The sequence below is a fragment of the Perca fluviatilis genome, chromosome 2 (assembly GCF_010015445.1).
Source record: "Perca fluviatilis chromosome 2, GENO_Pfluv_1.0, whole genome shotgun sequence".
In the NCBI taxonomy this organism is placed as follows: domain Eukaryota; kingdom Metazoa; phylum Chordata; class Actinopteri; order Perciformes; family Percidae; genus Perca; species Perca fluviatilis.
This window is the reverse complement of record NC_053113.1, coordinates 38,399,800-38,423,670: the sequence shown is the minus strand read 5'-3', so window position 1 is coordinate 38,423,670 and position 23,871 is coordinate 38,399,800. Positions and strand designations below refer to the sequence as shown.

Here is a 23,871-nt window from a genome sequence, read left to right as displayed (position 1 = left end):
AGCCAGAGCGACCCCCAGTTTGTACCTTTTTAATACATTAGGTGTTATGTTTGTTCATTTATTGGTATGGTAGCTGTATCCTTCTAGTTTAGCATGTTTGTGTACGTTTGTGCTTTCACGTTAGCGTGTTTGTGTGTGTTTGTGTGTGATAGCAGCTCTCCTAGTTTGATAATGAGCTGGTGTTGTGTGTTTGGCTGAACACTATGTCGGGTGAGAGGCTGTCTCTGTGATGAAAGGCCTACCTGAGGGTGATTAGATACAAGGCCACAGTTGTTCATCGGACCACCCACTGTTTTTTTTGTCCGTTAGTGCGTATCTGGTTTGTATGTAAGTGTGTGAATGTGTACATGCTTGCAAAGTGAAACAGTGTGGCACCCCTGTGAGCTCTCACATGTGACTGACACTCGGCTTCAGGGCATTCTGTCTCTGTTTGTTCTGCTGCCTCCACAGGGACCTCCATTAGCTCCAATTAGCTTTCACGTGTGCTTGCCTTGTCAGATGAAGCTGCACATCCCATTTAAATAGCCACAATGAAAGATGCTTCACACTGTGCGGTGCACACACCTTAATACATATGAAGACATTTTAGTAATGGAAGACTTTAACATTTCAGGATTTAAATTCAACAGTATGCTACACAACTGCACTCTTCCTGAATCGTTTCCTCCTTTTTTTTTTTTCCTCAGTGCTGCGAGATGACTTTAGACAAAACCCGACAGATGTGGTAGTGGCAGCAGGAGAGCCAGCAATCCTTGAGTGTGTTCCTCCCAGAGGCCATCCTGAACCCACCATCTACTGGAAGAAAGACAAAGTGCGAATTGAGGACAAGGATGACAGGATCACCGTGAGTGCTGTTACCATTCATTTGAATACCTGGTCTCAATAGGAAGAACTACTGTCAATGTCCCTAACTTTATTTGTAGTCCCTGGGCACATAGGAAAAGAAGCTCTTGCTTCTGGAGTGGTCTGCCGTTCAACATGTTTGACAGTGTTTTCATGTGTTGGAAGCAAGGATCATTCCTTTGTTGCTTCAGTGCATAGGGAAGAGAAAAAGGGGACAAATCTTGAGGACAGTGGAAAAAAAATCTAAACGTATTATCTGTGTATTTAAGGAAAAACATTTTTTTTTTCTTTAGATTCGAGGAGGGAAGCTAATGATCTCCAACACAAGAAAGAGCGACGCTGCCATGTACATCTGCGTGGGTACCAACATGGTCGGAGAGAGGGACAGCGAGACAGCACAAGTCACAGTGTTTGGTAAGCCTCATTTCAGTCAGGACCACTTTGTCAAAATAAATTATTTGGCGGTATGGCTCTGTTCTGGGTCCTCCCCGCACTTCCACGTGCATACGTGGAAAGCCTTAAAGGAACACGGCGACTTATTGGGAATTTAGCTTATTCACCGTAACCCCCAGAGTTAGACAAGTTGATACATACCCTTCTCATCTCCGTGCGTGCTGTAACGCTGTCTGACGGCTCCAGCAGCATCAGCCCATCACAGAACAGGCAGGTGAATGGTTCCAGTAATCCTACTGCTCCGAATAAGTGACAAAATAACGGCAACATGTTCCTATTTACATGTTGTGATTTGTAGAGTGACAGCATGTACAAAAAACAACGTAACATGAGACACAGCCGGGACAAACCGGGAACTATATTCTCAGGCGGAAGAATATAGTACTTGGGCGGAGTGATATGCTCGCAGCAAGCCTGTCTGAGAATATAGTTCCCGTTTTTTTTACTGTTAGAAGATGGCTGTGTCTCATGTTACGTTGTTTTTTGTGCACGCTATGACTCTGCAAATCACAACATGTAAATAGGAACATGTTGGCGTTATTTTGTCACTTGTGTCACAATTCGGAGCAGAAGGCTAGTTGGAACCAGTTACCTGCAGGATCTGTGCTGGGCTAAGCTAATGCTGGAGCCGTCAGACAGCGTTACAGCACGCACGGAGATGAGAAGGGTATGTATCGACTTGTCTAACTCTGGGGGTTACGGTGAATAAGCTAAATTCCCAATAAATCGGCGTGTTCCTTTAAGTGGGGAGAGCAGCAGTGCAAGATCCCCATAGGGTACAGAACAGAGCAGCATCAATGACAGAGATAGGACATTGGTGAAGTCAGACAACATACATTTAAAAGGAGGAGCTGGGGTGGAGGTGGAGGTGGGTTGCAAGCGCAAGCACAGATGCAGCAAGGGAGGCTGGGAAAAGCAGTTTAAATAGAGCGCGTTATTTGGAAAGCCAATCAAAAGAGGGAATCGGCTGAGCCATCAGCTGGTGTGCTGGCTTAGGAACTGTCAGCTATGAGCTGAGATAATAGCCCAGCTTGACTCCGTGACCTGCCAGAACTTCCGCTTATGCTTCATTTCTCCAGTTCTCCTGAAACTTCTGTTTCTCCTCAGTGATGTAGCACAGCGACTTTCATACACGTCATTATATATTCTCAGTTACTGTAACGTTCTCAACCTAGGTTATGTCTCTAATGTGCATTGAGCTGAAAAGTAGAAATACCTTTAGGCCAAGTGTTTTCCCAGTTTAATTTTAATAATTCTTTTTGAGGTCATTACTTTATTTCTTTGTCCATATATTGGTTATAGAACATATCACAGATGGCTAATGAACAGAATGACTGAGTCAACAGAATGTTTAAGAGACAAAACAGAGTGACTAGACAGAGCAGATAATTTAGCAGGAAGAGGCCACTGTGTTAAAACAATACATACACTGTATATTCACACACATAGAGTAAACCCATTATATTACATTATATGGTTATCTATTTCTCTGTGCCCGTCCTGCAGAGCGACCAACCTTCCTCCGGAGGCCCATCAACCAGGTGGTCCTGGAGGAGGAGACGGTGGAGTTCCGCTGCCAGGTACAAGGAGACCCTCAGCCAAATGTACGCTGGAGGAAAGACGACACTGATGTTCCTCGTGGGAGGTATGTACATCTACAAAAATGTTCTGAAAAAATGATTAAATTCAAGAGAGAAAGGTTTCTTAAGACAGTGATATGAGGTGTGTGTGTGTGTGTGTGTGTGTGTGTGTGTGTGTGTGTGTGTGTGTGTGTGTGTGTGTGTGTGTGTGTGTGTGTGTGTGTGTGTGTGTGTAGCACTGATGTGACAGGCTGCACTTTATGCAAAGGAGCTGTGAAAGCAATGATGTCAGTCTGAGTGACTGTTTTTAAACTAATGATTACTCACAATGGCAGTTTTCACCTTGCCTGGCTGCCAGGGGGCATTAAATAGCTCTATTAGGCTGTACACAATGCACATTACACATTCAGGATACAATGACTCCACCCTTGGGCGCCCCAGAAGACACCTCCCACAGCCATAACAGGGGTAGACAGTGTCTCATGTCAAGGAAGGGTCCTGCATGAAGACAAACAGATATTGAGCTAGACAATTAAAAGTGAGTGGCAGGTAAGTGGGCAGGGAGGCTGAAAGGTTGACATCTAGAGGAGCAAAAAAAAAAATAATATGGCACACTGCAAAGCAGACAGAGACAGATAGAATGACAGGACATACAAAGAGACAGAGTATAGCAGCTGACATGGCCCTCAGGTGTCTGTCTACAGGTGCAGCTGTTCAGGTGAAATCTTGGCACAGAGTTGACACCTCAGAAACCTAGAAGATAATCACTCCCACCCTTACACATTTAACCCCATTCAGTCTCTATACCCTCGCTGACTTGACACATGTGTTTGCCCACAGTTGCAAAAACTGAGACTGGAGAGTCTGTAATTTACCGAGAAATACTAGCACCATTGCCAGCTACAGTCTGTCTCACCTCCTGTAAAAAGCCACTGATGATGAAGTGATACTGTTCTTTTTGGGTCCCCTGTGTGTTGGCCTGTTGCTTCACGGTGAGTCACTGGTCTCACAGTCAATAGCAGTGTCATTATCAGGAGTGGACTTCAAAGAGACCACCGTTCTGTCCCGAGCCAACAAGCCAGTCACACACAGCTTGGATCCGCTCATAAAACATACACTCAGTGGACCTGACTTCTCTCAAGGCTATCTGCAGAGCTGAGCGTGGGCGGGTTGTTTGTGTCTGATAAGGATTTGGTTCACTGGGCACTTCGACACAAGTGCTGTGCCAAAGCAAACACATAGAAGTATTTCACTCATGTCTTTGATAGAGAGTTGGCTCTGGAAAGGAGTTCATTTTTTTTACACTAATTAAAAGATTTATAACAGAGTAGGAGGAGCGTCATGTGCCTGCATCCTATAACTGCATGGTCCCTTTGATGTTCGGCCCTATTTGGATATGGAAAAAAGAACTGAACACATGAAAAAAAAAAACATTAATAAGCGATAAATATCGCAATGTTTCTAATTACAATGCGAGGGCTTTTTGTTTTCCTCGCTATATTTAATTCTGCAGTTTTGCTTTGAAGCAGAAAGCAAGCATGAAGACTGCGATATTCTAATTCTGACATTTTCTGCTGCATTTGTTGGGTGCCAAAAAGAAATCTCATATTGTTAAATGACAAACTGTTCCTGCTTCCTCTGCTGCTTATCCTCACTTAATAAACATCAAACAGGGTTTCTCTCTGACTGACAGAGGAATTGTTTAAAATCCCACGCAAGAATGCTTCCCAGTTTGATAACTGGCAAGTGCTCGGAAGAGTAAGAAATTAAGCCAGCTACTGTAGCACAGCCATTGTGTCATTACACTGTGGGCATCTGTAGCTGTATCAGTAGTGGTCTTCAACGTAGGAATAAAAGACGACTAAAGATCAAGCACTTCTATATGCAGTGGGGAGGGGTCTTTGTTTGCTCTTTATCCGAAAAGGTTACACTGTCCTTATTATTAAGGTAAGCTGTTAAAAGAGAGACTTAGTAAGACCGCTCCTTCTTTACCATAAAATTGTTTCAACTTGTCTTTACTGGTCCCTTTACACGCATTGTGCATGCCTGTGTCTTTTCTGTGGCTGTTTGTGTGTGTGCAACCTTTATACCGAAATGGAGACTCAGCTGAGTAAACAGGTCTTTAATATGCTCAGTGGCTCCAGCAGCCTCCCAGGCAAACACATGCACACACTGGCACATAGACATAAAGCACACCAGGATGGCACTGGCTTTGGTCTCTGTGGGGTAGAGCAGGAGATAGAGACAGCACAAGAATGGTTTCAATTAGAGGACAAAGACAATGGTGCTGCTCTTCTGCCTCCATGAGGGTGTTTAACTGTGTTTGTAAAAACTAGATTAAAATCACCAAACAAGCTTATCTACTCTTGGACACTTGTCAACAGACGTTGGTACTGCAATGCAATAAAATAGATACATTAAATATTTTCCAGAATACATAATGATAGCTAAAAAAATGTCAAAGAACAACAGGTACAGGTGCATTAATTATGATCAGGAATTTAGCAGAACAAGTATGTTACAAGTATGTTACATAAAACAACAATTTACAATCACAAAACAATCACAAAAGAGGCAAAGACATCTCAAGTGCATTTCAATTAAATAAAAGTACCATTAGTTAAAACATTTGCACGTGTGGATGGACTCATGTTCTATGGTTTTAACGTAACCTTTAAAATCGTTTAAGGAAATTAGACAGTGTAGTTTGAGTGTTTTCTGTAGGTCATTTCAAGTAGAAGGAGCAGCATACATGAAAGCCTTTTTAAACATCTCTGTCTGGGCTTGAGGTACATTCAATGAGATCGTGTTCTTGGACCGTAAACCATCTTACAAGTACTCTGTGTAAAAGAAAGAAATTCAGATATGTAACATGGGAGCCTGTCTAAAATGCCTTTGTATATGAACATATAAGAGTGAGTAAGCCGGCGATTTGACAGAGAGGGCAAATTTACTGTGGAGTAAAGTATACAGTGATGAGTGAGGGGTCTACAATTTGAAATGAACCTTAAAGCTCCATGATACACAGCATCCAACATCTGAAGACACTTTGATGGGGCATTCATGTACAGCAGATCACCATAATCAATAATAGAGAGAAATGTGGCATCAACTAGCCTTTTTCTAGCAGAAAAAGTAAAACAAGTTTTGTTCCTAAAGAAAAAAACTAGCTTCAATTTCAACTGTTTTACTAGGTTCTGTATATGAAGCTTAAAAGAAAGGTGATCATCAATTAAAAATCCTAAATATTTATAAGATGAAACTACCTCAATTGTTTTACCGTGATCAGTAACAATATTCAGGTCTAACTCCTTTTTTCTTGAGTTTGAAAAGACCATTACTTTGGTCTTCTCAGCATTAAACACAAGCTTTAATTGATAAAGCTGTGCTGATAAAGCAGTTTGCAAGCATTCATATGCCTTCTTAATGGTAGCTGCACAACAATAAATAACAGTATCATCTGCATAAAAATGGAAAAATGCATGTTGGACATTTTCCCTCAGACAGTTTATATAAATAGTGAATAGTGAATAAGTTCAAGTTGTTTACGTGAGTTGCTTAAAGCATAATTAAATATAACAGCGCAATTAATGACTTTTAATAGACAGAGCCCAAGTTCAAATTGTCATTGCTTTTTTATATTGTTATTAATGTGTTATCAAAAAATGAAATCAAATGGTTCTTTCTGAATTTCCATTATAGCTTTTCAGTAAGGATAGGACTTTCAGTCTGTGAGGTGATTGTGTTAAATACATGTAGTACACTACACATACAATTCATTATAGGAAGGCAGACTAGCCAAGACAGAATAATTACCTGTAGCTGAAATTAGATCAGCCCATTTGTTGAGCTTGCGGGTTTTTACTCTCATAATGGCTTTTTGTTATTCTTTCATCATCTGGGCTTCATAATGGGACTGTGTTTCGCTATCAAGTCAGAAAAAAAAAACTTTTCTACATCTTCCATTTTCCCAAAGAACTCTAAATGTTGTGCTGAGCAAATGAAACTCTAAAATACATGTGTCTCTCAGGACATGACTTAAATTATGAGAGTACCAGTAAGTGTGCTGAAAAACAGTAGTACATTTGGGCTTAAATTATTTCCAGGGTAGAAGGGCTAAAATCACACACATGCATTTTGGGCAGGATTGAAGTCACTGACCAGCACATTCAATATTAAAATCACCCAACCTTCCCTAGATAAATAAATTTGGTTGGAATAGGGCTCATTCTTTTTACCAATATACACAAGATTAGATTCAGATGGTAGTGTGTTTTCCCAGGGGGAAATCTTTGGCATGTGTCGTCAAGCAGCTGGATAGCTTATTTAACGTGTATATATACATTGGCACACATGACGTATATACTACAATGTCCATCCATAATGTGGCTAAATTTACATCCTCCACATTTGATGATGTTCAAAAAGGCTAATTCGTTATCTGTAAGAATTGAATTAATATCAATCGGTCAAGCAACTCTGCAGAATCTTGGAGAGAGGAGTACTTGAGAGCTTTGCGTCTCCAAATGAAAGAGTTTCTGCCTTAGTCAGTGGATCCCGGTGAAGGCTGGGGCAGTATGGCTACCAGCTCAGTGTGTGGACAACATCTTTCTCTCCTTTGGTTTCCTTCTCCCTGCTCATTTGCTCTGGACCCTTGTGCCCTCGCTTGTGCCTTATCAGAGCCCCTTTGGTCTTGCAGTCTATCTGTATTCAGGCCCTCTGTCCCTGTTGACCTCCACAGCACAGCCCCTGCAACATTCAGCAGAAAAGGCTTTCTTTCTGACTCAATCCCTTCGTGGTGTGTGCATGTGTGTGGGAGTGTGTGTATCATAGAGGTGTGTGGGTCATTCTATTTGAGAGAGCTGTTTAAGCTAGTGTGACAGGAGCGCCTGTGTTTTGCTGACCATCCAGTTTCAGTGATTTCTCACCTCCGCAGCTCAGCAAAATGGAAAGACGGCAGGCTATGGTTCCTGTCTCCATTACTTCCCCTGATATATAAGTGGATACATCTGGTATTTATGGGAGCGCGCACGGGGGGGTTGGTGAGTGGGATGGCAGTCGGATGATCAGCAGTATATTTTATCTTGAAGGTTTATTGACACTGATGGTGTCAACAACAAAGTAATGCGAATAAAATAATAATGCACTGTTTCTAATAGAGAATATAGAAGTGTTGGTTTTGCATTAATTAGGAAGATGTGCAGCTGATCATTCATTATATATCAGTGCTTTTCATCTTCATGGAACGACAGAGGAAATACCTCTCTACTGCTTAGAAAGTACAAATGACTACCTCGGCACATACAGTACATCTGACTTTCTCAGTGCCTTTGGTGTTTGTGCACCCTTTGTTCTTTGCACACGCACGCTCATGAAGAGAGAAAGAGTAAGAGTGGCTTCCAGGCATCGGTCAATGAGCTGTACTTTGCTGTTTCTTGGTCTCTATCTGCAACATTTTCCAGTACCACCATGGTGTCTGCTCCAAACCCACTTTGACTAAGTAAAGACTGCACTGTTGCCACTTTTTCTGTGGCACTGGAGAGAAGTCACTCTTTTAATGGCAATTTTGGGGAACAGTTTTGTTCCCACAAACCCCTGTCCTAACCATAAGGGTTAAAGTCTTGCCAAGCTGATCTTTGATTAATATAGGATAAGGCGATGAATGTTAGTTGGACAGATTGGAAGACCCTGACCCTGCTAGGGTGTGAGAGATGCCAAGAGGGAGTGGAGCTCTGGCTAAGGGCCTTAAAGAAGGAAGATGAGAAGCGATAGCGGTTAATTGATTCCCTCTCATGGATGACAAGGCCTGGACAGGTAGACTCCAGCTCTTTTGATCGGGGTGCGGTTAAGTAGCGGTTAGATGGCGAGAAACTGGATCAGACTGTCAGAATGAAATGGAGCATAGAGGGGACTTTGTGTCAGAGCAGTCAGGTCATAGAACAGGCTGGAATTAGTCCTCTGCTGTATCTTGAGTCTGACTCATGTGCTCAGAGTTGGCACCCTTCTGCCGACTGCCGGCCCCATTCATGTACACACAGAGGCAAGGCAGATAAGATCCTCTCAGGTTGAGTCATTCGGAGATAACTGTACGTACACATTCAGTCATCCACACAAGCAACACTTAGATTCTCTTAATGTGGGTGAATTGGCTGTAGGTGAAACATGGGTGAGTGTGTTCCTGACAGACAGTTTCAAGGCAAATCCTCTATGATGATCTGGAGGATTTTTGAGATGTAATGCTGTTAAAGTGTGTCCAATAAAGTTGTCATCTTTGCACAGCGTTCTCCATGCAGCAAACACATCACGTTGACAAGCCTGAAAAATTCTGCTTTGTCTTGGCATTTGCTTACATTCCCATCACTCCTCATCTCCCTGCATGAGTGAATAACTCTGCACATGTGTGGATATGTGTTGCATGATTGTATACTTTGTACTCTGTGTGTGTGTGTGTGTGTGTGTGTGTGTGTGTGTGTGTGTGTGTGTGTGTGTGTGTGTGTGTGTGTGTGTGTGTGTGTGTGTGTGTGTGTACACACAGTGTGCCTAGAGTGAACTTGGCTCTCCTATCCTTTCCACAGCCCTTCTACATGTGCAATTACATTCCTCTTCTAATAGAGAACAGAGCTCTACCCCAATCCAGTCTCAATAAAGAGCTACTGTTCCCTTTCTGCGTGTACTTACATGTGTGTGTTGCCACAACTACCTCTTATCCCTGAGTATTTCCACTCATCTTGTCATCTAGGCTGATTCCATATAGGAAGTTGATTACAGATTGATTGGGCTCATGTTTCCCACTAATAAGTCATGGGCCAGCCCAAGGTTCTGTTTTGAGAGATTGATGGAGACGGGACAAAGAACAATAAGCATGTTGTCCAGTATGTGGATACGTTGGTTATCCACACGACAAGGGCCCCCTTCATGCCGATGTCAGGCTGGAAGAACGTGTGTGAGCAGGTGAACTGTTTACGTTTCTTTGAGTTTCCACAATATCTGTAGCTTGCATGCCTGTTCTTTACATAAAGTGAATGAGCAAAATCTAGGTAAAAGCATAAACTGTATTGTCCCAATATATGCTGTCATGTCTCCCCTGTGGGTTGTAAAGTTTTGTGATTATCTGTTCAGCTACTAACTTTTAAGTATGTTAGCAGCTAGCTAATTCATGCTTTATTCTATGTAGTTGGAGGGACATTTAGCGTAATAGCTCTGCAGTCTCAAACACCAGCATCCTTTTCAGCCATGATAGTAGCATGGCTCCTTGGATGGCAATGTCACTCTGTCATTTGGTTGGTCAGGCCACCCTTTGGTCCAGACTGAAATATCTCAATAACTATTAGATGCATTTTTTTTTAAATATATTAATATATATAATATATATTTGGGCTGCACCATATAAGGAAAATATGTGATATGCGATAACGTTGTTGAATATCGCGATAATGATATTACTTGCGATAAACAGATATTAAAATGTACTCATTTCTACATTTCCGCTGCTTTTAGTATTCTTCTAAAATACAACACATTGCTTGTTGAATTTATAACAAATAAAAAGAAATCATTTCTAACATTCTTTTATTGAACAAATTGAACACATATATATATATATATATATATATATATATATCTCAACAACTCTTGGATGGATTACCTTGACATTTGATACAGATATTCACCCGAAATACACATAGACATGCATTATTGGAGAGGTGTCAGAGTGAAGGACCTAGTCGGTGCTGCAAGCAGTTGGGAGTTTGCTCAAGGGCACTTCGGCAGTGCCCAGGATGTAAACTGGCACCTCTCCAGCTATCAGTCCATACTCCATACTTTGGTCTGTGCGGGACTGGGAACGGACTTGAACCTGCCTCCGGACCCCATGTCCCCACGGAGTGAGCTGCTGAACACCTCATACCTCCTTAACATCAGCATGTTAGCATGCTGATGTTTGTTGGCAGAGTTGGTTAAAGGTTGTTTAAGAGTGCTGGGAAACAAATGAGCCTGTTAACTTGCAATCATCATTGTTTGTTAGGGAGTCATGGTGTTTTCCCTAAGCCCTAACTTGTCCCTGCCACTCTTGCTAACCTCCACCTTCTCTTTCATGTCAGTAGTTCATGTTGAGCTACCCATTCTAGCCTGAGGCAGGTTATGGAATGATGCTCTTTCTATTAGCTTGTTTGTTTTTCATCTGACAACAGGCTATGTCCCAAAAGGTGCTATCTCATCCTTTGGTTGCCACTCACTCGGTTTCAACAATAAATGCTTTATTCATTTCCCCCACCCTTTCCTGAACTGTACATCCCCTCTCTCTAGAACAAAGCATTCAGTCATGACTCAGTCAAATAATCATTATGGCTCCTTAAGTACCTGTGTGGAGAGGAGGAACTGGCAGTCAGAGTTGAGGAATGTGCTTCAATAAAGCTGCCTTTGAATGCTTGCTCAGGAAATGTCATAACAGCAGGTGAAAAAAAATTAAAATGAGACAGGACAGATTAGTTCTGCAGCTGCCAGTGGCAAGCAGCCATCAGTACACCTGATGGTCGAGCAGAGGGGTCTTTCCCACTCTGAGGGAAATGGACTGTTACTCTAGAGTCACAACAGAAAGTATCCCTGTAAATCATAGTTTGTTGCCATATCTAATAGTCAAATGTATTATCCAGAGTAAACAGTTATCCACCATGTGTATCAACCTCCCAGTTTGAAGTGTAACAGGCTACTTTCTCTTTTTTTAACTATCAACAAGTCCCCTGAAGAGAGCAAAACCAAAAATGAATTTGTCCCTCTAACAAGTATCATCTGTGTAGCCAAAGCCTAATATGTTTTATTATTCTGTGCCAAAGAGCTCTATTGTCATCTAAAAGCTATTAAAAACACATAAAAGAGTCATACTGTTGCACCAGGTCGCATTTTTCTTCATTACAATGAACATGGCCATTGTAGTCTGTTCTGAAACAACTCTGTGACTTCTCTCTCTGAAGAGTTCGCTCCATGTTGGGCAGATATCACTTCTCTTGGTTCTTTTATGTGTTTTTAATAGTTGTTGGACTACAAGTTGGAAGTTTTATGGCACAGAGGTATAAGCTATAATAAAAAGTATAATATAATTTCAGGCTTGTCCTTTTAAAAGCTCTTATGTGGATTTGAAACATTCTGCCTTTGGGGACTCCAAGTGGTAATATCAAAAAAGAAACTGTGGCAGACTGCAGTGCACAGATTGAAAGGCTGAAAGCAACACAGAGACTGCACCAATTTCACCTTCATTGTTGGATTTTTTGACAAACTAATAATTTAAAACATTCTATAATCATAATTAAATTCTACACTGGGGATTTAAAGGGGCAAACACAGTGTCAAGCTCTCATAGAGTGGCCCTTCATCTGTTCGTCTCAACCCTGTTCTCAGTGTCTGTGAGTGACAGACTGTGGACAGCAGAAGGTTGTCAGGCTGACAGACCACCATCACACAGCCCCACCACCCCCGCCAGCACGCTACTTACACACTGCCAGGCCAGCACCCCCTTCAATTACAGACTGGAACAACAAACCAGACCAGCATCATTCCCCTGTCAGCTGCCATGCAATTCATACAGGTCTAGGCACACATACAACCCTCTGCAAACACACATGAACACAAACATTTGACTAATGCAGTGGAATTGAAAATACAGCCAACTATAGCTGCTGTATTGATTCATTTAATTGCTATACAATTAGAAGGTGTAGCTCTTTATAAATGTATTGCAACCTTGCATGCACACATTGTGGACGCACAATGGCACAGTTAAGCACCTGCACACACACACACACAAACAGAAAACATCTCATGAATATTGAACGAGTTTTGAGGGTTCCAACTGAACGCACCCCTTTCTATGTACTGTCTGTCATTGTTGAATAATTGATCCTCGCCTTTGCAATCTCCATTTGTCAGAATGAACAGTTGTGCTTCTGTGTTCCCTTTCCAAGAGGAAATACACTCTTCGCGGCTACAGCTCAACAGGCATATGTGAAATACTGAAGCACGTCTTATTTGTCACAGAGTTAATGTTGTATCCAAATTTACAGTGTTTGCATTCAATGCTGAACAGGCAACTTAAATTTCACGATGTTACATTTGTTGACAGGTATGAGCTCAAGTACGACAAGGACGACTATGTGCTGAGAGTGAAGAAGGCTTCCATTAACGACGAGGGCACGTTCACCTGTGTGGCAGAAAACCGCGTGGGCAAGCTGGAGGCCTCGGCCACTCTCACAGTCAGAGGTACCAAACACCTTTTGTCCTTTTGTTATTTTTTCACATTAGCTAGCACATGTCAACACTTGTCATGCACCACTGAGGTTTATTGTACTTGTACACCAATATACGGTGAGGTTTGGATTGGCAGTTTACTCCATAGGGTCCCCTTTACACAAATGGAAATCCAGAATGCTGACTCTCACAGCTCAGAAAGATGTAGACAGTCTATGAATCTGTTTAATTATTAACATTTCCGAGTGCAACGTCGACACACTCTGCCACCCTCCCCCCATCGTGGTGGTCTGCTAGCCACGCTACCCTCCATGCTGTAACTACCCAGTCAGCAAAGCAATTTTGCAGATTACTGGTGCACACCACTAGTCCACCACCTGTGGTTTGCAAGGTTAATAAAAACATTCTAACCATAATTCCCCCTCTTTTCACCTTCTTTCCATTACAACCAAGCGTTTAAGGTCTCTGTGGAGCGCTTTGCAAGCAACACAGGGGGCCAGAGGGAGATAAAACAAGGTCTGGGTTGACTTCTCTTTTTTGGAAGGTGGATTTGTGAAAGTAGCATCTTAGTGTTTTACTTGGCGAGGACACATACAGTAACACAGAGGAAACACTGGGGAACCACTACCTGCACCAACTCATTTGGATCAAGAGTGGGCTTTCAGAAGCTCCGGTCTTTGGATGAAACCCACATGCTGTCTTCACTTTGAAATCTTTTTGCTCTCTCTCCTCTTCTTGCTCTCTTTTTTTCTGCCCTGTCCATCAGCACCAGTGATAAACCCATCTTTGCCTTGCTATTACAAACACAAACCATCTGTAGAATTGTAGATTTCATTAATGCAGACAGCGAAGGTCCAGTAGTATGTTTGTCCCTGACAAGTAGAATTGGCTGCCCCCACACGTATATAAATGCAATTGAAGATTTCCAACCACCAGGGGGCGCTCATACCAGACTGCCTTTGGCATTCTGTGTCTGAGAAACAGGGTTTGAGCAAATCAATAAAACTGTCCAGCGGACAGTGGACAAAAGCTACTGGATCCTCTCTGCCATGCTTACCCTGTGCTAGAGATGGGTTGGCCCCAACACAACATGTCATTCATTCTGACTGATTTATTTTTGTCTTATTTTTATTGTGTTTGTTCCGTTCGTCTTTTGTTTTACATGTTTGTGTGTCTGTGTCTTAAATTGTTTCTTTTGTGTATCCACTCCTCCATTGTTGTGTCTCCAGCTCGCCCTGTAGGTAAGTACCCATCCTTCTGATTAGATGCCATCCTGCATGCCTTCTCCATACACATTAATGCATTTGATTGCCTGACAATCAATTACCATTGCTTTAACATTACTGGATGTAACTAACACAGGTGTTACCTCACATTGTCTACCCTCCGAATTGTTGCAAATAGTTATGGAGTCTGTGGAGATTTTACAGCTCCACCTGGATTACTAAAACACTAATGGCCTATTACACCCAGACTGTAGGCCAGCCTGATCAATGTAGCCAACTGCAGTCATTTTGTTTGCAGCAACTTCACAGAACTTAGAGACAAAGCTCCAAGCGAACATACTTTTTTTAAATATGGCTTCTAAGTTTCCTGAGCTAATTAAGTACATAGAATGTACTTTAAATACATGTCAACAAACTTCATCATTGTTAATGTGACAGTAGGGTTAGGGTCCAAGCAAAAACAACAGCCACATAATATACCAAATGATTGTCTTTGCCAAGTGCATTTTTTTTTTTTTAGGTTGCATTTTCATCACTTTAACTTGATCTCAACCAACAGCTGATGGAACTGAAGTAGGTTTTAACAACACAGTACAGCAGCACAGATTTATCAACTCAAACTTTCCGTTAATCGTGTAGCTCTAAACTGAAGGCTCTATAGATTCTAGACTCTGTCCTTTACAATGAGTGGGCTGGCAGTCTGATAGTCTCAGACATTGTCATCTCACATGGTCCAGGACGTGTTTAACTTGCAAGTCTTGAGGCCATCTGTGGATTTTTTGGAACACAAAGCTGAGATCTGTTTGTTTTGGACGAGCTTCTTTCCGTCTGAGCCCCACAACACAGAGCTGTTAATCTCATTGTATTTCCCATGTTTGATTGGGACAAGGTCAAGGCAGAACTAAATATGATACATTTAAAATGTTAAATTGTTAGAGGAAGTTAGTGAAAATGGGCATCTGGAGAGAAAGGTGTGCGGTTCTGACAGTAGAAACAGGAGGAATGCAGGAACAAGAAACATACAACAGGACAAAGAATGGAGAAGAAAAGAATGGCACAAGTGTTTGTCGAGACAGGCTTGACTGGCAGAAAAACCCAGACACTGCTTCAGTGGCAGGACTTGGGTTGCCAAAACAGCAGTAGTTGTTCTGTGATTGTCAAACTGTCAGCTTTCAAGAAGATGGAGGAAATTACACATTCACTCTGCCTGTGGGAAGAGACAGTAATTGCAGTCGACCTCTGAATAAAATATGATTGAATGTGGGATTTGAAAGCAGGAAGAAAAGCTTTAGTTTGGGTGCCTGGGTGTACTGAACGGATGTCTGTCTCTCTGTCCATTTGTTCTTTTCACCCTGACTGCTGTTTTTTCTCCTGAGCCCTCTCCAAACCAGGCACATGTGGCTTGTCATGAATTAAATATGGGCGCCTGATCATGTGTTTCCTTAGGAGGGGACAGGAAGGAGGCTCTCACATGTCATTAAGGGTCTCTATATCATAAACAGGGCCAGTGTGAGTTAGCCCTGAGTCTGTCTGTGAAACTGTCACACACTGGCTTCCTCTTGATTTTTCTTTTTTTTTTGATCTGTTCTTCTCTGTGGGTCTCCCACTCCTTCTTAGCTCCACCCCGTCACATTTGCCATGTTTTATTCCTTTTCCGATGTAATTTAAAAAAAAGAAAGGGAGATTGAAAGCGGTGCGACAGGTATAGAATGAGCCCAATATTAATATCAGGCCACCAGGAAAAGCTACTGTTTCGGCTGATAGAGTAGACTTGATGTATCACTTGTTCAAACAGTCAAGTGGAAACATACTTACTTGAATAGGGTATCTCAGTTACAAAAAGATGGATGAATCCAAATTGTTGCCTAGAATGAAGATGATTCACACTTTTACTAAGTTTGATGAAATCAAATGTTTGTTTTTGACATCCAGCTGCAAACAGTCATCCAGACAAACAAAATCCAATTATTCACAATTAATTAATTTTGTTTGACAGTACTTAGTATAATAAATATAGTAATACGTTGGGTAAACTCTTTTTTATAAATTAATTTGAGTTTGTGTGCAACAACAACCTATGAGAAAGGGAAAGAAGTAGACTGATGAAGAAAGGACAAGGCCAGGCGATGCAGTGATAGGGACCAGTCTGTAAGGTGTTAAACCATATCTTTAGCGAGTAGTTAGTAGTGCAGTGTGTGGGATGGAACAGAGCAGAGGAAGTGAAGGGAGGGAACTGAGTCCTTGCCAGAGCATGATTTAGGAGCTCTGTATCAGTCCCAGCATTGTGAGAGCCACAAGATATCCAAGCTGCAGAAGGCCAAACGGGAAGGCAGTAAATCTGTAGCCATCTGTAGCATTCCCAACTGTGTGTATATTTGACAAATACACACCCCCAAAAAGGGATTACATGGAAAAACCAGCCAAATGGGAAGAGTTTGGCCTTACTAGAACCAGCTGGCTTGTCAGTGAAAGGACTTACAAAGAAACAGAAATGGTGCAAGATGTTGCATTGCAACAATTCAGATTTTTTTGTTATAGAATTTACCAACATTGTGTAAAAAATGTCTTAATTTTTCATTTTGATTGCCTATATAAAATGGCCTCTACTACCCATTGTCGGCACTTAACTCAGTCTTTTATTTGTTGACTTTCGTTATCTCTGCAGGGCCCATATTTCCTCCTGTAAGGAGGTTTTATCTTGGTAAACATGGTACTTGTCAACACAGGACTAAGACCCCCCATTGACAGCCATAGAATAAACAAGCAGAGGTCTTGGGTCATGCAGTAAATTACCTCAGGTCAAAGTTCAGACGATCTAGTTTTGCAGCTGAGATAATTTATTATATTCGTCAGTTGTACTTATTATTAGCATATGGCATCTGTGTAATAAGAGGAATAAAGGTTACTGGTAGTGCATAAAGATATGGACTTAAGAGGAAAAAGTCTTCTTTGCGTCTGTGCTAGAATCCATTGTCATGCAGTACACTGAAGCTTTTGATTATTTGAGATAAAAACATACCGTTTAAATTGATTTTTCAAATAAAAACATCATTGCTGGTGTTAAATAATAAAGCCTCCTTTACCCACCATCAGAGAATGGTCAGGGAGCCAAGAGAGGTGCGGCTGCACACCAAAATAACTTGTGTCTAATCTCTAAACTCCTCTCTCTTTATTATTGAACTGCAACTGCCAAGTTGTCAGTCAGAAATGTCTCACTCTGCCCCGACTGCGTGTGTGACAACTGGTCCGGCTCCTGATGGAGTCGTGAATATTGACTAAGAAAGCTTCACACTACGATTTCAAAGTTTGATAGCTTTTCAAGCCTCTTCTCTATTTGATGGAGAGGTGTTAGCTTGAAGTGTGGTAAACACAGAAAAAGTCTCTTTAAATCTCTCACTCTTTCTTGATACAACTTTGATCAGAAGCACTGAGCCACTTCAGATCTGGACTTTTATATGAGACGCATTCTGATGAAGACTAAATCTTACATATGGAAATTTAGACATGATTAAGCCTTTTATGTCTATACCTGTTCATTGTTTTGGATGTTTCCTGGGCATGGGTGTGCCTTTGTGTTGTCTCAGATCTAAGTGCCTTTGTGAAAAGGCGCTTCTCCTTGTGAATGCCAATGTGACTGTCATTCATTCAGCCTTAGCCTCACCTGGATGAATGGCCAACCTGGTTACCATAGCAATAATCATCATGATAGTCATTGGTGTCCTCCCTCTGTTCAGAGCCATTAGAGAGCGATGGATATAACGCTGCATGGAAGCTCTGTACCGCACTATTTTGATTTTTATTCCATGTGGTATATTGCTTGTTTTTGCTTGAAATCCCCAAGCCCTGATAATCTCCAGCCCTTATGTTTGGCCTCACTGTGTACCACTGGTCTACTAACACTGGTGTTTTTGCCCTTTGACTTCAGCTGCACCCCAGTTTGTCATACGCCCAAGGGACCAAATTGTGGCTCAAGGCCGCACTGCCACCTTCCCGTGTGAAACCAAAGGAAACCCTCAGCCTGCTGTCTTTTGGCAGAAGGAGGGAAGTCAGGTAAGAGCAAACGACCTCACACAACCGAGCGTGGAAAACATTTGTAACGTTTTTATTGCTTTTTTGCATTATTTCTTACATGCGGAAATATATTGCTCTCTTAGTCAGCAGCTTTTGTTATCTACTGTTTCCTAGTGTTATCAACACTCAGCACTTTGTTTGGATTTCCTTGGCTGTATGCACACTTGCTGAGTACTTATGATTCTCCTGCCCTGCACATACACATTACACACATACACACAGCACTGCAAACTACACTATCTGTCATCAGTATCTTTACTACAGACACAGATACACCTTTGTTCTCAGGAGCCGCAAAACGACAGTGTGCCTGGCAAAGTGCTAATCGGTTTTCCGTGACCCTGCACTGATAAGAACGATCCTATCCCTCAGTCAAGCAGATACCCATTCAAATACCTGGGTGTCCTCGCAACGCTTAACAACAGTGCCAATTAGGAGCCTGTTGGGGCTTGTAGATGAGCCAGAGATATGATTCAGCCCTGGCTAAGGTTCAAACACACACACACACACACACACACACACACACAGCCTGCAGGCCAACAATTACAGCAAAGTTCTCTTAAAAGAGTGAACCAGAATATGAGACACAGGGTTACATGTTCTCACAAACATTTGGTGTAATACTCACCCACTTTACCCCTTACCAATGTGTGACCTAAAGATTACAATGCGACTCAGTAGCACTGAGTCATGTTGTAAACTTCTTCAGATAGAGAAGATTTATATTCAGCGTGTGTCTCACATAGTTATTAAAGATGAGCCTTTTGAAATGAATGTACTACAAACACTTTTGTACAAGCAGTTGCACGCCCTCGCTATCTCTGCACTTGTCTCTGTGTTTATCGATGCTTTCTGTACCTCACCCACATTGACATATAAAAGATATAAAGGTATTTGTTGAGAGAACAAATTAAAGCTATCATTCAGTATAGTAATTAAATGGCGGACAGACCTTTTTTCTCACACTTGAGGATAATGGAGTGTACATCTCTCATGTGCTAGAGATGCGTGGAGCCTAATTAAAAACAACAACATCATTTGTTGCATTAAAGAGATTAGGTGTAATTAAATCCAGTTAATGTATTTGTGGGTTACCTTTGGGATCATAAGAAAATAGGCATACAAAAAAAAGCGCAGGGATAAAGCGGCTCTAAAGCTAACAAAGAAAGAAGTAGAGGTGATGTTGTCAGTGTCATCAGTGCTTTGATCCTGTGTATTTACTCTAAATTATGTAGGATTAATTATCCCTTCCTCTATTCTAAAGATACATCGTATTATATTCAGCATTAGCTCAACTTGTATGGGGTGGTCTCTGTGGGTAAAAGAGCAGCGAAACTGCTGTGGAATTGAAGCAGAAGGGAAAACAGTCATGACGCCAACAAGAGCAAAAGTTGCCTTCATAACACAGTGGAGCCTCTGGCTTGGCACAAGAATAAGTATGAAACCGAGTCTTTATGCTGTATACATGATGGGAAGTTTGTGAGGTTGGTTAACCAAGTGATAGATGAAATTGTTCTCATTGTAGCTGTAATAGTCTGATCTGTGTGTATGTGAGTGTGCATAGTTTATGTGTGAGTTTGGCGGTATTGGGTGTGAGTGTTTTGTCATATTTCCAGGTTGTACTGGTTCCATGTTCTCACTAATTGGCCGTTTGTACCTCTTTTCCTGCAGAATTTGCTCTTTCCCAACCAGCCCCAGCAGCCCAACAGTCGCTTCTCGGTGTCACCCAGCGGAGACCTCACCATCTCATCTGTGCAGCGGGCAGATGCTGGTTACTATATCTGCCAGGCTCTGACCGTTGCAGGCAGTATCCTCGCCAAGGCTCAACTGGAGGTCACAGATGGTGAGGGCAAAACCGATGCGTCCTGTAACATCTTCCATGCCAGCACACGCCTTAGCACCACTGCAAATGTGGAGAAGTTGGTTCATATGTACATATAAACACAGATGTACTTTCAATATGCATGTTTGATTCTGCCCCACATGTATTTAGACAATTACCCCTCAACAAACAAATGATTAATACTGGCATAAATAACATCTGATTTTAGTTTGTCATGGTTTAAGTGTAACACATTTTTTGCTTTCCAAATTCATATGGGAATTTGGCCCATGTGAAAGTATAGGTACACAAGAAAAAAAAAGCTTGTAGGCAGGCATACATTCAGCTTCAGTCTGACAAATGTCAGTATGCCCACGACCTTCAGTAACTGTGTTTTTGCAGTACGCTGTTTGTTATTTTTTTCGTGTCACAATTAACATTTTCTACTTTTCCTTTTGGAAAGGCAATAAAGCATTGCCCTTGAGTTCCTTCAAGTTTAATGATCAGCGTTTTGTGTGAGTGGGCGACGTGTGAGTATCTGTATGAGGGAGCAGGAGAAAGAGACACAGAGAAAGAGAGGGGGCATGATTGAGTGAGTGAGTGACATGGGTTTTCTGTGGAATGAATTATGTGGTCCTGCGAGGTGTGGGAGCATCTAATCTGCTCAGCTGCTGTGATGGCAAGATCGACGGCCATCCATATGTCTGCTGAAGTACCTGCTAGTAGAGAGATTAAAAGCACTACTGGAACACTTTTTTTCCCCAACATTTTATCTGAAGTAGGAATGGTTCTATTGCATATACACAATTGGTATGTCCTTTAATTGCCTGGAATAAAATATCATCACATTTAACAGCCAAAGACTTAGCTGGCTTATCAACAGTTAACCATTTAATTTTTTTTTATAGCAAAAGGCATGTTAGCAAGACGGATGTTAGGATGGTCTAAAAGAAAAGAAGGCAGAGGAGGAAAGAGTACAGGAGGGCCATGGTGAGGTCACGGCCACACCTGCCTCAGTCTTCATGTGATTTACTGCCCCAAACCCCGACAACAGTCTGTGGAGTTCAAGGAGATCTGTAATGAGAAATTCCTGATGCAGAGACCCAAGGCCTTAGTTGAGCCTTGCCTCCCCCCTCTGTCACTCCTACATGCCATCAACACATACATCAGGTGCATCCCCGTGCCTGGCAATTTCTGGTTGTGCATTAGCTTCTTTCACTAGTCATAGCTTACTGTCTTCTCTTAATCTTAAGGTGTTGGAGTCATAGACTTCACTTAAAAGGGGAACTATACTGTTTTTTTTAGCTTAATTTACCTTAACTGAACAGCTTCGGAGTCATTGGAATGGTTATATGACTTTTTTCGAGTTGAATGGTGGTTGTCTCGCTTCCCCCTAAGCGCCTGTGAGCGGAAAAACCACCCTTGCAACTTTCGGGACCGGCGAGACGCCGGCCTCAGCGTCAGGAAGTATGGCGTGATATCAGGTCTCGTGATGTAACAAATTGCGTCACAGCAATGCACAGATACGCCCATTCAGGAACCGGCTAACAAGGTAGCGATGGAGTTTTTCACACTATCATCATGGCTGAGCCGGCAAAAAAGAAGCAGAAAGCTAGGAAAGCATTGTCGGAGGAACAGAGAAAGAGGAAACGCCAGACTGACCGAGAGAGGAGTCAGACACCAGTAAACATAGGAGCTGAAAAGCGAAGAAATGGCCCAAACTGCATAGCGCCCCTTTAAAACATGTATTAACAAACATGGTTGCCGATGATAATTCAGGCTACTTAGTAGTGAAATAAAATGCTTTATTCTAGCTTATAATGTTGGTGTAAATCTATAGATCTTTCAAAACTGACAGAAAACCCCCGGGGTGTGTGAGATAAGATAAACAAGCAGCAGGTGCTTTGAATACTCTCTTGGCTTACTTTCAGATTTACATGATTACTTTTGATTGATATGATTGCATTCTCCCTAATATAAACATTCAAGAGCACTAAAACAAGAAGTGAAATATCATTATTAAAATGGATATGTGATGTTTGGCTTTTGGTAGATAACATATCAGGTTTCTGCACAATTTTTCTTTTTCTGTCTTAGGTGACCCATAGCAAGGGGTGACCACAACACAGCAGAAGTGTATTACTTGCAACCACTACCTTTTGTCAGATGTAGCTGCTAAAGTGAGAATAGGGGTGGAAATGAGGGTGTGATGATGTGTTGAAAGGTTACAGAGGTAGACTTGGTAATTAGCCCCTGCAGGTCTGACTTCATTAATCCATACCGTCTAATTAATGTGGGTTCTGTGAAGCCAGGGGGACTCCACATTATTCAACTCTAAATATATAAACTGCCTCTGTGCTAGAGCACTAACTCTCTCTGAGATCACCTCTGACATACCCACTATTTCATTGAAGGGACCCACAGGCTTTTTTTTTTGGCACATTATAACAAATGAATTTGCTCATGCAAATGGAATTCATCACAGCATTAGCATTCGTCTAAAGTGAACTTAAAACAAAATAAAAAAGGATTGTCTTCTCTGATTATTTGAAGATTTAGATTTACTAATCCTATCTCTGTTGTTTTCAGTAACATTTAGTATTTGAAATTCACCTTTCATTGTGCCCCATGCTTCACATAATGAAGTATTTACCGGAACCACACTGAGTCAATAGGCAAGAGTCTCACCGCTAAACTGTACCACAGAGTCTAGAGTAGTGTGTAAAAATAAGGCTACCCAGGCAGTAACTGGAAACTGCTTAGCATCCCTCGGCCACATCAACAAAACTAGTAACACTACTCAGCTGTTCTTTCCCCTCCTTCCTGGAAATAGAGGATACGGTCATTGTTCTGTGGTGCAATTACAAGACCTGCAGAGAAAATAGTCGACTTTATGATAGATACCCACATCCACCCTCGGTGCATTTTATGATCAACACTGCCACTCAGTTTATTTTACAGTCAGGCGCCTTATGTGAACACAGATTTTCCATCTGGACTTCAGAATCATATGAATAATATGTTCAAATACTTGTCTTTGTATCGCAGTGCTCACAGACAGGCCGCCACCCATCATTCGCCAAGGCCCGTCCAATCAGACACTTGGGGTGGACAGTGTGGCACTGTTGAAGTGCCAGGCATCAGGAGACCCCATCCCCTCCATCAGCTGGCTGAAGGATGGGGTCAGTCTGCTGGGAAAGGATGCCCGCATGTCCCTGCAGGAGCTGGGCAGCCTGCAGATAAAAAACGTCAAGGTAAAGCATTTCATTGGTCTTATTGGTTGAAGATGTTATATTACAATAGCTTTGTCCGACAAGGGTGGCCTAAAGGTTAGAGAAGCGAGCTTGTGACTGGGAGTGCGTCAGTTCAATCCCCAGACCGGCAGGATCAAATCTGGGTGGGGAAAGTGAAAGAGCAGCGCTTGTTCCTCCCTCAATACCACCACTGAGGTGCCCTTGAGCAAGGCCCTTAACCCCAACCGCTCGGTGGCCAGCAGATCAGACTGTGGTTGTACTGGACAGCTTCCAGGTATGAATGTGGAACTGTGTGAATGTGATCAGGGTGTTTTCAGAGGCTCATTTGATCAGAGGCTTCCTCTCAGTGAACCTTCCCTGAAAAACTAAAGGTAAAAAAGAAA

At 42.0% G+C, this 23,871-nt stretch overlaps 1 protein-coding gene across 1 annotated transcript in view; it reads left to right on the top strand.

Moving 5' to 3' along the window:
* The window catches only part of robo2 (roundabout, axon guidance receptor, homolog 2 (Drosophila)), a 295,576-nt gene that overhangs the window by 224,929 nt on the left and 46,776 nt on the right, over positions 1–23,871 (top strand). The window contains exons 3-10 of the mRNA XM_039789345.1: positions 687–844; positions 1,137–1,257; positions 2,803–2,941; positions 12,991–13,127; positions 14,345–14,356; positions 18,267–18,391; positions 20,084–20,255; positions 23,283–23,488. Of these exons, the coding sequence (XP_039645279.1) occupies positions 687–844; positions 1,137–1,257; positions 2,803–2,941; positions 12,991–13,127; positions 14,345–14,356; positions 18,267–18,391; positions 20,084–20,255; positions 23,283–23,488 (1,070 nt within the window). The remainder of the gene's footprint in view (positions 1–686; positions 845–1,136; positions 1,258–2,802; positions 2,942–12,990; positions 13,128–14,344; positions 14,357–18,266; positions 18,392–20,083; positions 20,256–23,282; positions 23,489–23,871) is intronic.